Raw genomic sequence first — 15,901 nt, forward strand, 5'->3', positions numbered from 1 at the left:
ACAGACTTAAGCTTTGCTAATCTTTTTGTTTTCCTTTGTTGTTTTAACTCATATCTGCTGTAGAGGGTTTCTGGTAAATTTTTTTCTTTCAGTGATTTTAATTTTTGACTTCAGATGTTTTTGTTTATAATTGCTATCTCTATTGATACTTCCTATTTGATGAGACATAATTTTCCCATTTTTTTTCTTTTTTATGGTTTACTCTGTTTTTCAGCATATTTAAGTCCATTGATTTAAAGACTTTTAAATCTCTTTCAATGTCTAGGATATCTCTAGGACTGTTTCTGTTAATTTGTTATGATGTTAATGAGTGATATTTTTTTGCCTGCCTTGTGTTTTGTTGTTTTTGAAAACTGTACATTTGGATATTATAGTATGGTAACTTTGAAGTCATTATTTTTAATCCTTTGGATTTTTGTTTCTCATGATTATTTATATTTGTTTAATGAGTTTTCAATGTTATTTTTGTAAATATTTTATTCTTTGTGGTGTATGGAATAAAAGTCTCTGTTTCATTATCTTATGAACTAGTAATTTGACAGAGATTTTCTCAAATGCTTACTCACCCAAAACATCTTAATTATTGCAGCTCAGCTTACAAACCAGGAAGATTATGTTTTCGCCTTTTTTTCCCCCTGTTTGTGCAGAGTTTGTGTATTACTTTGTTCTCACACTGCTATAAAGAAATGCCTGAGACTTGGTAACTCATAAAAGAAATAGGTTTAATTGAATCACAGTTCTGTGTGACTGGAGTGGCCTCAGGAAATTTACAATCATGGCAGAAAGTGGAGGAGAAGCAAGTACCTTCTTCACAAGGTGGCAGGAGAGAGAGTGAGAGAACAGAAAAAACTACCATTTATAAAACCAGCAGATCTCGTGAGAGTTTACTCACTGTCCTGAGAACAGCATGGGGGAACTGCACCCATAATCCAGTGACTTCTTTCCCTCAACAGTGTGGGGATTATAGTTCGAGATGAGATTTGAGTTGGGTCACAGAGCCAAACCATATTAGGGGGTAAAGCAATCATGACTGATAACGTCTTCTTAGAGCTTTTCTGAACACTGACCTTACCCTTGCCTAGTTCTGAGCAGGCATATGGGCTTCTAGATTCTCAGAAATATGTGGACAGTTTTCAGAGCCCTTATCCCCAGGGATTTTATTCTCCAGTCTTCCTGTTCTACATGACTCTTGTATTTTCCAACTGATATTTTTCTTCCAGGTTTGATGTGTAGTTAATTTGCCTTTGCATGTTTGTGCCAAATACTAGTTTATTGGTTATAAGTTATGGTTGTTCATTTTTAATATAGGTGTTTACTGCTATAAATTTATCTGAGCAGGTTTTTGCTGTGTCTTGTATGTTTTGATATGTTACTTTATTATTTATCTGAAAATATCCAATTATTTTGACATGATGGTTATTTAGTGTGTTGTTCAATTTCCAGATATATGTAATTTTCCCAAATTTTCTGCATTGACTTCAATTTCCTTTTTTTAAAAGAGAGCACCGTTTAGGCTAAGTGTGATGGCTCACACTTGCAATCCCAGCATTTTGGGAGGCCAAGGTGGGTGGATCACTTGAGTTCAGGAGTTCCAGACCAGCCTGGCTAATATAGTGAAAACCTGTTTCTACTAAAAATACAAAAAAATTAGTTGGGCATGGTGGCGTGTACTTGTAATCCCAGCTACTCAGGAGACTGAGGCAGGAGAATCGCTTGAACCTGGGAGGTGGAGTTGTGGTGAGCCGAGATTGCACCACTGTACTCCAGCTTGGGCAATAAGAGCGAAACTCCATCTCAAATAAATAAATAAATAAATAAATAATTAAATAAATAAATAAATTTTAAAAAAGAAAAAAAAGCACCCTTTGAATTATTTCAATTCTTATTTTATTACTGTTTGTTCATTGTATGGCATAGCATATGGTCTATGTGAGGATTGACCTATGTGTACTTCTAATCTTGGGTGGAACAGTATGTGTAAGACTGTCATTTCAAGTTGGTTTGCAGTGTTGTTCAAGTCTCTTTAATTGTTGATTTTCTGTCTCATTTTTCTATTATTAAAATTGGGATATTGAAGTCTCCATTCATTTTTTTCCCTCCATATACTTTTAATTTCAACAGGTTTTTGGGGAAACAGGTGTTGTTTGGTTACATGAATAAGTTCCTTAGTGGTGATTTCTGAGATTTTGGTGCAGCCATCACCCAAGCAGTATACACTGTACCCAATGTGTAGTCTTTTATCTCACCCTCCTCCCACTCTTTCCCCCAAGTCTCCAAAGTCCATTGTATTATTCTTAAGTCTTTGCATCCTCATAGCTTAGTTCCCTTTACTTGTTATTTTTGTTATCTCTATTTCTTTGTTCTCTGTGTTTGCTTTTGGAAGTTTTATGTTCTTTTGCTAGGTACATAATATATGTATAGTTTTTAATGTCTTCATGTTGAATTGACACTTTTAATTATAAACTGTCTCTTTTATCTTTAGTAGTAACTTATTACTATTTTGTCAGATTTTGATATAGCTACTCTTACTTGCTTATAGTTCATGTTTTTATTTAATTACTTTTATTCTGTTTGTCTCTTTGATTTAAAAAGGAATGTCTTGTAGACACCAGTTAGTTATATGTTGTTTTTATATCCAGTCTCACAATCTCTGCCATTGGATTTGATTATTTAATTATTTCATATTTAATGAATTCTCAATAGAGTTAAATTTATAGCTCCCATTTTACTTTTTGCTTTCTGTATGTCTCATGTAGTCTTTTTAAATTTTTTCTAACTTCGTTGATTTCTTTTGCATTAAGTAAATATTTTCCATGCAATATTATAATTTCTGTAATAATTTTCTATGCATTTTTTGTTTATTTTCTTATTGTTTTCTCCAAGGCTTATAATATACATCTTATCAGAATCTGTTTGACATTTTTACTCACTTAGCTTTAATGAGATACAGAAATGTAACCTTTATATGGCTCTTTTCCCCTTTATGAACTAAACTGGGTCTTCCTCAAAATTATTATGGTTAAACCTAACCACCAATATGATTGTATCTAGAGATAGGATTTTTAGGAGGGAATTAAGGTTGAATAAGTTCAAAAGGGTTGGATGGTACTAACATAGAACTGTGGTCTTTTAACAAGAGAAAGACCATGCACTCTCTCATTCTACCTCTCTTTTTCCTGTGAGAGAACAGTGGAAGGTGGCCATCTACAAACGTGGAAGATAGATATACTAGCACAAGTTATCTTCATTTAAAAAAAAATCTGAAATGTCGTGATTACTTAAATAGCTTTGCTGTGAATATGTCTTTGTTGATAGTTTTGTTTTTGAGCACTGGTTCAAAAAAGGAAGAAATAAAGAAACTTCAAATCAAGACATAAAAAGGCAATCAAAATAACAAATCAAGACCTAAGAAACTACCTAAGCTGAGCAATGAGATTGTGGGGATGGCACCTGATAATAGATTAAAGTGGGTTTGACATAGTAGCAGCATTATATTTGCAGACAGTGATTGAAAGTCTAGAAGTAAAGATGTTTCTGACTGAGGCCAATTGAAAGATTTGTTTCTTTGAGGATCAGATATGACACATGAGAACACACCATGCTGAACTGTAGCCTGTTTACAGGGTAAGCTGATGCCCTTTGTCAAGATCCATTGGTTTGTGAAAAGAAAAGCAATCACTTTAGCATCGGGTTCTAAATGTTGCAGTCACAATAAGGGTTAAGTTTACAGTTAGAGTTAATTATATTACAGGTATGGCTGATAAATGGCACAAAGCAAAAAACTTGGCAGTTGCCAAAAAGTGGATGATCTAATGCTGAGTTTGTAAAATTAAACACCCCTGTGACTGAAAACAGTAGATGATGCTGAGAGATGGGAGGACAGAACACAGAAACACAGATGGCTGGAAATTCACATCCAAGTAAGTTATACGAAAAAAGTGCATTCCCCAAACATCAGTGCTTCTTGCAGAGGAGGTGTTCATTTTGCCTTTGATAAATGTACCAGGCCTAATATATTGCAAGTGAAAAGAAATTTACATTTTCCTTTCCCTGCCAGATGCCTTGGCTCAGGACTCTGTTTCTTGTGGTGAAAAGCATTTCTTCTAAGTTGTCCTGAAAAGGGGGACATTTTTCTTATCCCAACAGAGTAGCTTAGAGTCTAGCTGTTACCCTGAGACCATTGAGGAACATGTATGAATACTACAGGACACTCTGGAACCAATGGGGTTACATCAAGAAACCCAATATTATATTCTGTTTCTTTTAAGTAAAAATATTGTTTGACTTCTGTTTTGTTGACAAGGACTTAGACCAGACCACCCACCTGGGCAAGGTTACCATGAAAGCGAGATCAGACGTGACAAGGTTTAAAGCCCATCTGTTCCTCACCTGCTGTTTTTCAGGAGTTAAGTTTAGTTTTCCCCTTGTTGACTTCTTTCTAATAACCTTTACCCCTTGGCTATCCTGCTTCTACAGGTGACATGACAATTATTGGCCTAAAGGGAGATGAGCTCCTGGCATCATTTCCTTGTAGCATATTGTGGTCCTCAACCTACCTACAAAGATTCAACTGAAAGTCTCAGCTGGGTGAGTGTCTATTATTCATCTGCATAGACAGTGAGAGCTTAAGACTCAAGTGGGTGGTGGCATGACGCAGCATTTTCTCAGTGGAATGTTAGAAGAATTGCTTCTCGTAATCACAGTCTAATTATCACTGAATCACTGCTAACAGCAGAACAGTTTTCAAGATAAAATACAAATTTACTCTTATGAGTACATACATTTATAGATTTGTGGAAAGACCTTTGTATTTTCATGTTGTTGTATTTGAGTTGGGATTTAATAAATTAGCTATATGACACCTTATTTTATTCATTGATGTAAAATTTTATATTTTAAAACAAATATAAGCCAATTGAGAGATTATTTAGTTTTCTTTGTTCTTTTTAGTTTGGAGAATCATTAACGTGTTTATAATATTTTAGGATTGCTTAAAATTGTGTTATCTGAATATATTAGTTATTTACTGTACTTTATAATAATTATTATTAGAAATCATAAAGATCCTTTTCATTGTTTTATAAAATTTTTAATAGTTTTTTTCTGATTACCACATAACTATCTAAGAATGTCACATTTTGCTATTTATTAAATCTTTACAGAGTTAAAATCTTACCTGAATGGGGACTTGCAATATTTATCATAACTTAAAATATTGTCTTAAATTAATTAAGTTTTATTACTGTGTTTTGTAAACCAACCAAACTTATAAAGTTGTTTTTATATTTCTTTAGGTGAGATTGCTTAGTGATAAGAGAGTAATAATTTACAAAAATATTAAGGATATAGTATTTCCTTTTCAAACAGGGTCTTCTCATATTGTATCCCTATCACTTCTAAGTTCTGATTTTAGTTTTCCCTCCCTCCCTCCCTCTCTCCCATCCTTCCTTCCTCTCTTCTCTCTCTCTTCTCTCTATATAGTCATCTCACTTTGTCACCCAGGCTGGAGTGCAATGGCATGGTGCTGGCTGACTACAACCTCCACCTCCATGCCTGGCTAATTCTTTTGTATTTTTAGTAGAGACTGGGTTTCACCATGTGCACCAGGCTCCTCTGGAAATTCTCACCTCAAGTAATCTGCCTGCTTCAGCCTCCCAAAGTGCTGGGATTACAGGAGTGAGGTACCATGCCTGGCTAAGTTTATAATCTAGTTAAAACATGTATTCATAAATATAACTAGTAAATGTCAAGTCAGTTGTTGAAATTAGTAAGTTAGCTATTTCTGCAGAAATAGTGTTCTTTGTGTCTGTGTTTCTTTCTTTTTTGTCTTTCTTTCTTTTTTTTTTTTTTTTTTTTTTTTGAGACGGACTTGCTCTGTTGCCCAGCCTGGAGTGCAGTGGGGCAATCTCGGCTCACTACAAGCTCTGCCTCCCGGGTTCACACCATTCTCCTGCCTCAGCCTCCTGAGTAGCTGGGACTACAGGCACCCGCCACTATGCCTGGCTAATTTTTTTGTATGTTTTTAGTAGATACGGGGTTTTGCTGTGTTAGCCAAGATGATCTCCTGACCTCATGATCCGCCCACCTCAGCCTCCCAAAGTGCTGGGATTACAGGCGTGAGCCACCATGCCCGACCGTGTCAGTGTTTCTTTAAAATGAAAGACAGGATGAAATTAGGGTAGAATAAATACACAAAATAATGCTGATAGAGATTGTGACCCACAAGCTCAGAAGCATCTTAAAAACATAATCAATAGTAAACCTGTATGTCCTTGAACTTCAGATTATTTTAATTTGTCTTAAAATTATTCATAACAAACTCTACATTTCATGCATTCATAAGGGAGAAAGTCGGAAGGGAGGGACCTCTACTGATCTTGATCAGTGTACCTGAGGTACAGAGGACACAGATGTCTTTCCTCCCAAACTGAATTTTAGATACAGCCTCATCTTCACATTAGAGTGATGCCCAGAGATATAATAGACCAAAAACTCACAAGCTTTAAAAAATAAAAATGCTATATTTTTATTTTGCTCACATATACTCTTCATCCTAGAGATTAAAACACACAGACACCCCCCCCCCCCACACACACACACACTACTTGGCAGAATTTTAGAATTTCCCCCAATTTGTAGCCCATGGCATGGCTTGTGACCAAGCCCCTCAAGTGTTTTTTTGTCTCCTGTTTCTTCAGTGACACTTTCATAGTCTTATTTTTTTGCTCAGGGACCTGAGAAGTAATGGTCTTGAGATCATAAAAATTTATGTTAGCAAACATCCTAGCTGCATCCAACAGTAAGTTAAATTGCCAAACAAATTGAAATGTACTTAATCTATTCAGTTATTATTTTATACCTATCATAATTGGGGTTTTCTTGGCATTTCTGCATTTCACATTTTTTTCATGTAATAATCTAGGTTGAAAAGTGTTTTTTTTCTACAATGCCTAGCTCTATTTTAAAGGTTTCAACTATTGCCACTAAATCATCCACCCCCATCACTTGTCACTTGCAATTCTCATAACCACTTTGTCAGTGACCAGTCATAAGTCTTAAGTGCCATTCATAGAATATGATAAAATTGGTAATGACCATGAAGCTATCAAAACAATAATAAAACAAGTGCATTATTTTATTTCATTATTTAGGCTATATGTAACTTTAATCTAAATCAGGTACAGTGTAAAATTCTGTAGATCAATTGCTATTTTAAGTATCTCTGTCAATTAGACATTATTATAAAAATAAGGAAATAGACTTTATTTAACTTTATTTTCTCCAAGATATAATATCTTTTTTTTTTTTTTTTTTTTTTTTTTCAGAGAACAGTCTTTCACTCTGTCACCCAGGTAGCCAGGTAGGAGTGCAGAGGTATGATTATAGCTGACTACAGCCACAGTTTAATGAGCTTAAGTGATTCACCTGCTTCATTCTCTTTAGGAACTAGGACTGTAGGCTTGTGTCACCACACCCAGTTAATTTAAATTTTTTTTAAAAAGTAGAGAAAGGAAGTCACTATTTTGACTCGGCTGGACTTGAACTCCTGGTTTCAAGCTATCCTTTTATTTCAGTTTCTAGAAGTGCTAGGATTGCAGCCATAAGTCACTTTGCACAGCCAAAAATAGAATATTATTCTATGCATAATAGTACTTGGGTCCTTGTGTATGGCTAATGTCTTTTAAAACTGTCTTCTTTAGACATATGATCTAAATTTGCAAATTTTGTAATCACTCTTTTATTCTTAGTCCATTTAATGGTGTTATCTTCCCCATCACTGTGTGTGTGTGTGTGTGTGTGTGTGTGTGTATGTAAACTTGCACTGTTTAGAAGATAAATCAAGTATAATGAGAATGTACTTGACCTGTCTTGTCAGTCTTTGAGATTGCTCAGGGTCTTTATTCTCAGCCCAAGCAATATCTGGTTGCCACATCTCATAGTGAGATCTCACATGTTCATCTCAATTTATATTTTTAGTATATTATTCAGGAAGCAATTTTCTTTTACATTCTGACCAAATCATATGGCCTGTATAAATTTTTTTCTATTCTGTGTCCCTCAGCCCTGTAACATGTTATTTCAAATTTTGTGATAATTTTATGGTAGATGTGGCAGATTTACCAAATTAAAATACAGAATACACACTTAAGCTTAAAATTAGAATAAACAACAGAAAACTTTTTTATATAGCTATGCAATATTTGCATATTTTTCTGTAGTATGTGTAAGCAATTCTTTGAAGATATTTACACAAAATCATTATCCATTATTTACCTAAAATTCAAATTGAACTAAATGTTTTATACTTAATTATTTAACCCTAGTCTGTGAAAATCACTGTTCTTTCCTCTAGACTCAGGACTAATGTCCTCAACATCCTCATTAGATAAAAAAATTGATAATTTAACAGACAAACTCTTTTGTAGTAGGTAGTAGTTATTTAAAAATGTGCAGGATGTATTAAAATATGTGACCTGGACACAACATTGGGCAAATAAAAAGTATTAGAATTCTTATCTGTTTTTTTTTTTTTTTTTTTTTTTTGTAATTTTATTATTTGTTTCTGGGACATGACTTGCAATACACACAGTATATTTGTAAAGTGATTGTTATATATTTACTAAATAATTATTTATATATTAGTAGTTCAAGTACAACTATTGTTTTGTTGGTACTGAACTGTTGTACTTTAAATGGAGAGATTATTGTGCCTTTAATCTGACATAATATGGGAGCTTCTCGATCTAACATGAAAGCAAAACCTAAATTTGTTGAAGGCACCAGTATATATTGGTGGCAATTGTCTGCTGTTTGGTTCTGGACATTGACATAAATGTTTACATGTACTAGATTATGCATTGGGAGATAAAACAACAATGATTATATCAACTACAAAATTTCTAGTTTGTAAATGCATCCACATCAGTTGATATTAGAGCAGTGTTCTAACTTAGATGTGAATTTCTCAGTATAATCTAAAAATGTTGTCAAATTATCTTCATTGTCTTACATATATTACATTTATAAGTTGGTATAATTGTAAGTGACCTTGAAATCATAACTTAACATTTTTATCTTGAAGTTTGAGTAATTTATTTGCTAATTTAATGTGTGTGTGTGTGTGTGTGTGTGTGTGTGTGTTATAAAGGTAAATTATTCTAAGCCCTGGATTAACTTAATTGGATACAATAGTAGTGCCTATATCCAGGGACAGTAACAAGAGAAAGCAATTGCAAAAGTATTTCATAAATTTATAAAGTGTTCTGATACAGAGATATTCTCTTTAAGATACAGCAAATTATCTTCAGTATTAAAGACCTTAGTATTTTTCAAGGGCATGAAAGGATATCTCTGTAATAATTGAAGTCTCAACAAGGATCAACAAGTTATCATTTTAATGCAATTTATTTTATGTTAAAAGGCAGAGAATGGTAGTGTAGGTCATTTTAATATTGAGAGCTGGATTTTAGCAATCTTCTTTTCTTCTTCTTCTTTTTTTTTTTTTTTTTTGAGACAGGTTCTAACTCTTGTCACTCAGTCTGGAGTGCAGTGGCGTGATCTCAGCTCATTGTAACCTTTGCCCTTCAGGTTCAAATGATTCTCATGCCTCAGCCTCCCGAGTAGCTGGGATTAGAGGCACATGCCACCATTCCTGGCTGATTTTTGTGTTTTTAGTAGAGATAGGGTTTTGTCATGTTGGCCAGGCTGGTCTTGAACTCTTGACCTCAAATGATCTGCCCACCTCAGCCTTCCAGAGTGCTGAGATTACAGGCATGAGCCACCGTGCTGGTTGCAATTTTCTTCCATGATATAAAAGTTTACAGGCCAGGTGCTGTAGCTCATGCCTGTAATCCCAGCACTTTGGGAGGCCAAGGCAGGCGGATCACCTGAGGTCAGTAGTTTGAGAACAGCCTGACCAATATGGTGAAACCCTGTCTCTACTAAAAATACAAGGCTTAGCCTGGCATGGTGGTGGGCACCTATAATCCTAGGTACATGGGAGGCTGAGGTGCGAGAATCACGTGAACCTGGGAGGTGGAGGTTGCAGTGAGCTGGAGGTTGCAGTGAGCTGAGATTGTGTCACTGCACTCCAGCCTGGGCAGCAGAGTGAGACTCTGTCTCAAAAAAAAAAAGTTTACATAAGGGTTCTCTGGGATGGAAACACAAGGTGGACAGAGCCAGGATTATTTAAATAAAATACAGTCAATAGGAGTTGTGATAAATGAAATAATGCCCCACAAAAGTGCCCATGTCTTGACGCCTGGGTTCTAGGAATATATTATGGTACATGACAAAGACGAATAGAGGCTGCAGATACAATCAAGGGTGATAATCAGTTGACTCTAAAATAAGGAGATTAATTTGAATTACGAGTTTGGTGTCTACAACCATACCAACCTGAATGCATCTGATCTTATCTGAGTTGAGTGTGAGCCTAAGGTAATCACAGAAGTTCTTAAATGTGAAAGAGAGGCTGAGAAAATTTATGCTGTGATGTGAGAGTCAGTCAGATTTTTTTTCAAAAAAATTGAATTATGTATACACATAAATATTCTTGGAATATATATATATTTGTACACTATATATAGTGTATAAAATAATGCTGAGACCATTTTTGAAAATTTATGTACTAGAATTAATGAATAAAGAATTTTATGAGATTAAAACATGTTAGTGATGATTTTGAACATACCATAATGACATTTGTGATGTAAAGTCTTATTTTGAGATACTCAAAATATGTTTCTCTTTCTCAGTTTAGATTATTACATTTCACTTATGTTTTCATTAAAGAATACCTCTTTTTTCCAAGCTGGCATTGGAATCTCAACCATCAGCTTCCTCATTCTTCCACGTCTTCATACTTCTTTTGTAATGCAGGCCTAAGCCCACTGACCTGACCATTTATCACTTGGCCCTCAACCACATAGTGATGCTTCTTACTATGGTGTCATTGTTTTCTCCAGGTCGGTTTGAGTCACTGTATTTTCAGAATAACTTCAAGTGTAACGTATTTTTCTACCTAAACAAGATGATAAGTTTCTTCATCTGCACCGCCTGCCTCCTGAGTGTTCTGCAGGCCAGTGAGTGTTCTATCAGCCCCAGCAGCTCTTGGTTGGTGAGGTTTAACCATAAATCCACCATTTTCACTTGCCATTTCTTCTTCTTTTTATGTTTTTTCTAGTTTCTTTTTCAGTAGTAATCTCATCTTGTACACTATAGCTTCTTCCAGTGTGACCCTGAGCATTCTTCTGCGTCTCAGTAAATACTATTCACTTTTCCACCATGAACTCAATCATCAGAAGACTGTTTCTTACTCTGTCATTATCCAGAAATGTTTTGTTTATAGGAATAATGCTGCTTTCAAGTGCATACCTGGTGGTTCTTTTGTTCAGGCACCAGAAGAAATTCCGGTACTTTCACAGCACCCGCCTCTCCCCAAGACATTCCCCAGAGAAAAGTGCCACTCTGACCATCTTGCTCCTAGTGAGTTTCTTTGTGGTTATCTACTGGGTTGATTTCATCGTCTCATTTACCTCAGCCTTGCTATGGTCATATGACCCTGTTGTCCTGGGTGTCCAGAGGCTTGTGGGCAATGTATATGCCACTGTCAGTCCTTCAGTGCTACCCAGATGTGATAAAAAGATAATCAGTGTGACGGAAACTGAGACAGAAAGTTACCAAGTTATTTTTATTAAAAACAGATTATTCTGTCACCACTTAATTTAAGTAGTACAGAAGTTGCCATCTAATTTAACTTAAATATATGAACTTACAGTTTAAATGTGTCTAAATACTTTTGAAATTAATGCTGTCAGTTCTCTCGTTTTTAGTTTAATATATATGATAGATAATTCCCATATGTTTACAAGTGTCTGTTTTTCATTTCTTTCTGAGGTATAATAATAAGAATATCTGGTAATAAACTTTCTTTGTCTTCATATTTTTGAAAATGTTTTCTTTTTATCTTTATCTATTAACAATATTTGACTAAATATTAAATACTTATACTCAACATTTACTTATCTTTGTTCTGGGTTCTATAAAGGCTGTATGGATGGTGCCTACAAATTTATGGCTTACCTCTGTTTTTTATCTCCTACTTTTAATATTTTTCTTTGTTTTTTAAATTTTATTTATTTATTTTTTGAGACATAGCTTTGCTTTGTCACCCAGGCTAGAGTGTAGTGGCACGATCTCGGCTCGCTGCAACCTCCGCCTCCTAGGTTCAAGCGATTCTTCTGCTTCAGCCTCCCGAGTAGCTGGGATTACAGGTGCCCACCACCACACCTGGCTAATTTTTGTATTTTTAGTAGAGACGGGGTTTCACCATCTTGGCCATGCTGGTCTCAAACTCCTGAGTGCAGTGTGAATCACGTACCTGGCCTTAATTGGTAAAATGCATTCATTCCTCTCTATTCTGTAGATAATAATTGATTGTAGATTCAAATGTGCAAAATACAACTGGAAAACTTGCAGAAGTCACCAGGGGTTATTTTTTGATAAAGAATAGGCAGTTTTTGATATAAGGAAAAGAGAAAAGAAGAAACTAACAAATTCAAATATATTAAAATTAGAGAGTTAAAAGACAAAAAACTGACACAAAAATCTGCAATACATACAATATTAAAAATATTAATGTGCACAGTAAAAATAAATGAATAAGTAATTTACCATATATGAAAGAGGATTCATCTCCTTGGTAAATAGAATACTCAAAATACCATATAGATAATATTTAACATTTATTACAAAGCTAAATATTAGTCAATTAGACAATTCCAAGTGTTGATGACCACAGCTAACAATTACACATGAATAATGGAAGAGCCTGTGGATACCCTTTATTCCAATTAATGTGATTTGGAATTTACCACAATCCTCAGTCTAGTAATTTTCCTATACTGTCCAGAATGTTTATTGTGCATTTAAATTTGGAGACTGAAGAAAATGATAGGAGCAGTATTTTTTTCTGAGAGCAAGAAATTAACTTCAAAAGCTCACTGAAGTGGACAACTGAACAGTGCATTGCCTTAGACACTAATGTGTAAAACAAATTGAGGCAAGGACAACACTGATAAACATTTTCATTTTAATTCCATTGATATTCATAACATAAATAGTACATGTTTAAGGTGGTGAATATGATGGTTACCCTGATTTGATCATTATACAATGTATGCATGTATGAAAATTTTACATTGTACACCATAAATATGTAAATTACTATTTGTCAATCAAAAGTAAAATTGAACAAAGGTACCAAACAAAAATAAAAATAATAGAATTATATACTGGGACAAAGTAAATAAATTAAACCTGATTGAATGTTGGAAGCTCCAGCTACAACCTTTTCTTCTCTCACCCCGTACATTTCACATACTTTGAAGTACACTTGCCTTTCCTTGGAATCATTAGTAAAGATTAAGGAGATGCCTGCTTGGCTGCTTAAGCATGTAACAACACCCAAAGAATAATGAAAACTGTTCACAGTTTATGGCATGAAGGAAAATAATTAGCTTGAATTATTTTAATTAACTCAGTGTTGAAGCCCTATTTCTTCTGTCTCCCGTATGTGAGGTAAAAATTTTGAGGAACGTATTAGTATTACAAGTATCATTAATAAATAATGGGGAATAAAATAGAGAGGTCTGTGCAGTTGAATTATAACTCACATATTTCTGGCTTAGCGTGTAAGGAGATGGAAGTGGAATGTCTTTGTTTTTGGCAGGAGCCTCTCAGAATAAATGCAATGGGTTAACAAGGCAAGAGAACTTCAGGAAGCTACTTTCTTCTCCCTTTCCTCAGAATGGGCTGTGACTCATCAGGGCTTCTTCTGTCACATGCCCCTTCTCTTTGCAATTGATGTCACAAAGCTCTGCTGACACTCTCTGTGACAGAGCTGTTTGGAACTCATCTTGTGTCCCCATTCTGAGCTGCTAGCTTCCATCTCCCCACCCAGGGAGCAGCTCCTATGGCCGATCCCCAAGGATGCCCTTGGCTTCTGTCCCCCCTGATAGCCCCAGACAGAGGAGACAGAAATTTGAGGTGGGACTTGAGCTTCTTCTAGAGTGAGTCTGTTCCATAAGGGCTACACCTCAGCCTGGAAGACGTGCCCAGAATGCCTGTCACCAAACGTTCAAAGACCCTGTGAGGTACATCCTGTAGACTGAGGTGAAGCCCTTTTAGCCCAGACTTTCTTCTTGAAGGTATTTACCATAGTCCATGACACATAATAGTGCTCAATTAATAGCATGTTTTCTCTTTTCCTGCCAGGGAGTCACAAAAAATCAGCTACAGGGAGAAAGTGTAAAAGAGAGAGAGGGAAAAGTGTATTACTGAAGTGAGGGTCAGGAATGTTTGTGCATGAGGCTGATTGGAGTGAAGATCTAAAAAAAGAAAGTATGAATTTTTCTGGATTAGTTCCCCCATTTCACCATGGTAGCATCTTCTATAAATGACTGCTTCCCTGAAAGCTTTTCCCCCAGAAGGCACTGGTGTGTTATTTCTTTATCAGCTTTAAAAAAAATAGGCCAGGGATGGTGGCCCACAACCTGTAATTATTTTGGGAGGCGAAGGCAGGTGAATCGCTTGAGCTCAGGAATTCAAGACCAGCCTGGGCAAGATAGCGAGACCCTGTAACTACAAAAAAACAAAAATAAAAATTAGGTGTGGTGCCATGCCTCTGTAGTCCCAGCTACTTAGGAGGCTGAGGTGGGAAGGTCACTTGGGCCAGGGAGGTTGAGGCTGCAGTGAGCTGAGATTCGACCACTGCATTCCATCCTGGGTGACAGAGTAAGACCCTGTCTCAAAAAAAAAAAAATTTCTGGGGTTTTGTTTTGTGTCTTTTTTTTTTTAAGCAACTGGTATTTTCAAGCTAAAAATGAAAAGTATTATGGAAAAACTAATGTATTCATAGGAAAAGAGTTGTGCGCATAATTTATTTGTTATAAGATGTAAATGTTATGTTCTAGAAACTTTTTGATTTGTAAAATTTTCCCTCTCAAGAAAGTTTTTTTTTTTTTTTATGTCTTATAAAGACCCCCCTGAATTAACGTGTGATAATTCTGTTGTTGGAGTGAGCATAATGTTGCATATAACCTGCTTTTTGGGGCATTATCTTAGCCTACTTTGCACAACAGAGATACCAAGGGTTGGTCTTATGAAGCTGAGGCTGTTTTTGCATTGTGATTTCAAAGATGCTGAAAATACTGATTTTCTAATACCCAAAATTACACTAAATATATAAGAGACTTGGGCTTTTAAGTCTTGAAAACTTTTCATCCTGAGTTTCTGTTACAATCTAAGATGAAAAGCAGATGCCTTCCAGAATCCTAACAGGGGTTGCTGCCAGCCAACTGAATGACTTGTTGGAGGAAGGACTTATACTGCTGGGACTGAGGGACAGGCTGATAGGCTGACTGGCTTCAGCGGGGACCTTCCACAGGTGACCCTGGTTCATAATCTGAGGCTTTGTCTACACGGTTTCATTAGTGTGTAGCCGTGGAGTACTTAATCTTAAAAACCAAATGAAAAAAATGAATTGAGAGTTATCACTGTTATCACTATATAACCATGTATAATATTTTATAATAAGGTCCCCTAGCAAACTACTAAAACTGGTCCAAAGGGATATTTAAAAAGGGATAATGAAAGTATTTCCACTAGAGCCCTGTTCATGGCAGAAATGCAGACACTGCCCATGACCTCACCACACAAACTTCCCTCATGTGTGGAGAGAGACCAACGGGCCCTCTGGTCCCCCTGGCTTGCGTTCATTATGCCGACTTCAGTATGGAGTCTCCCTGTAGGGGTCACTGGAGAAGCTGAGGTAGTGGTGACCCAATGGAACTGATGACTTTTGGGATGCATCTGGATCAGCCAGCCTGTGGTGAGTGGA

The 15,901-nt window shown here is 35.8% G+C and overlaps 1 protein-coding gene across 1 annotated transcript in view; it reads left to right on the forward strand.

Annotated features, from left to right (window-relative positions):
- Positions 1-15,901, forward strand: part of LOC115895181 (zinc finger protein 681-like) — a 43,171-nt gene that overhangs the window by 13,074 nt on the left and 14,196 nt on the right. Inside the window, exon 4 of the mRNA XM_030924440.1 lies at positions 4,477-4,587. Coding sequence (XP_030780300.1) covers positions 4,477-4,574 — 98 coding nt within the window. The 3' untranslated portion in view covers positions 4,575-4,587. The remainder of the gene's footprint in view (positions 1-4,476; positions 4,588-15,901) is intronic.

Source organism: Rhinopithecus roxellana, chromosome 20 (assembly GCF_007565055.1).
Source record: "Rhinopithecus roxellana isolate Shanxi Qingling chromosome 20, ASM756505v1, whole genome shotgun sequence".
Classification (NCBI taxonomy): Eukaryota; Metazoa; Chordata; class Mammalia; order Primates; family Cercopithecidae; genus Rhinopithecus; species Rhinopithecus roxellana.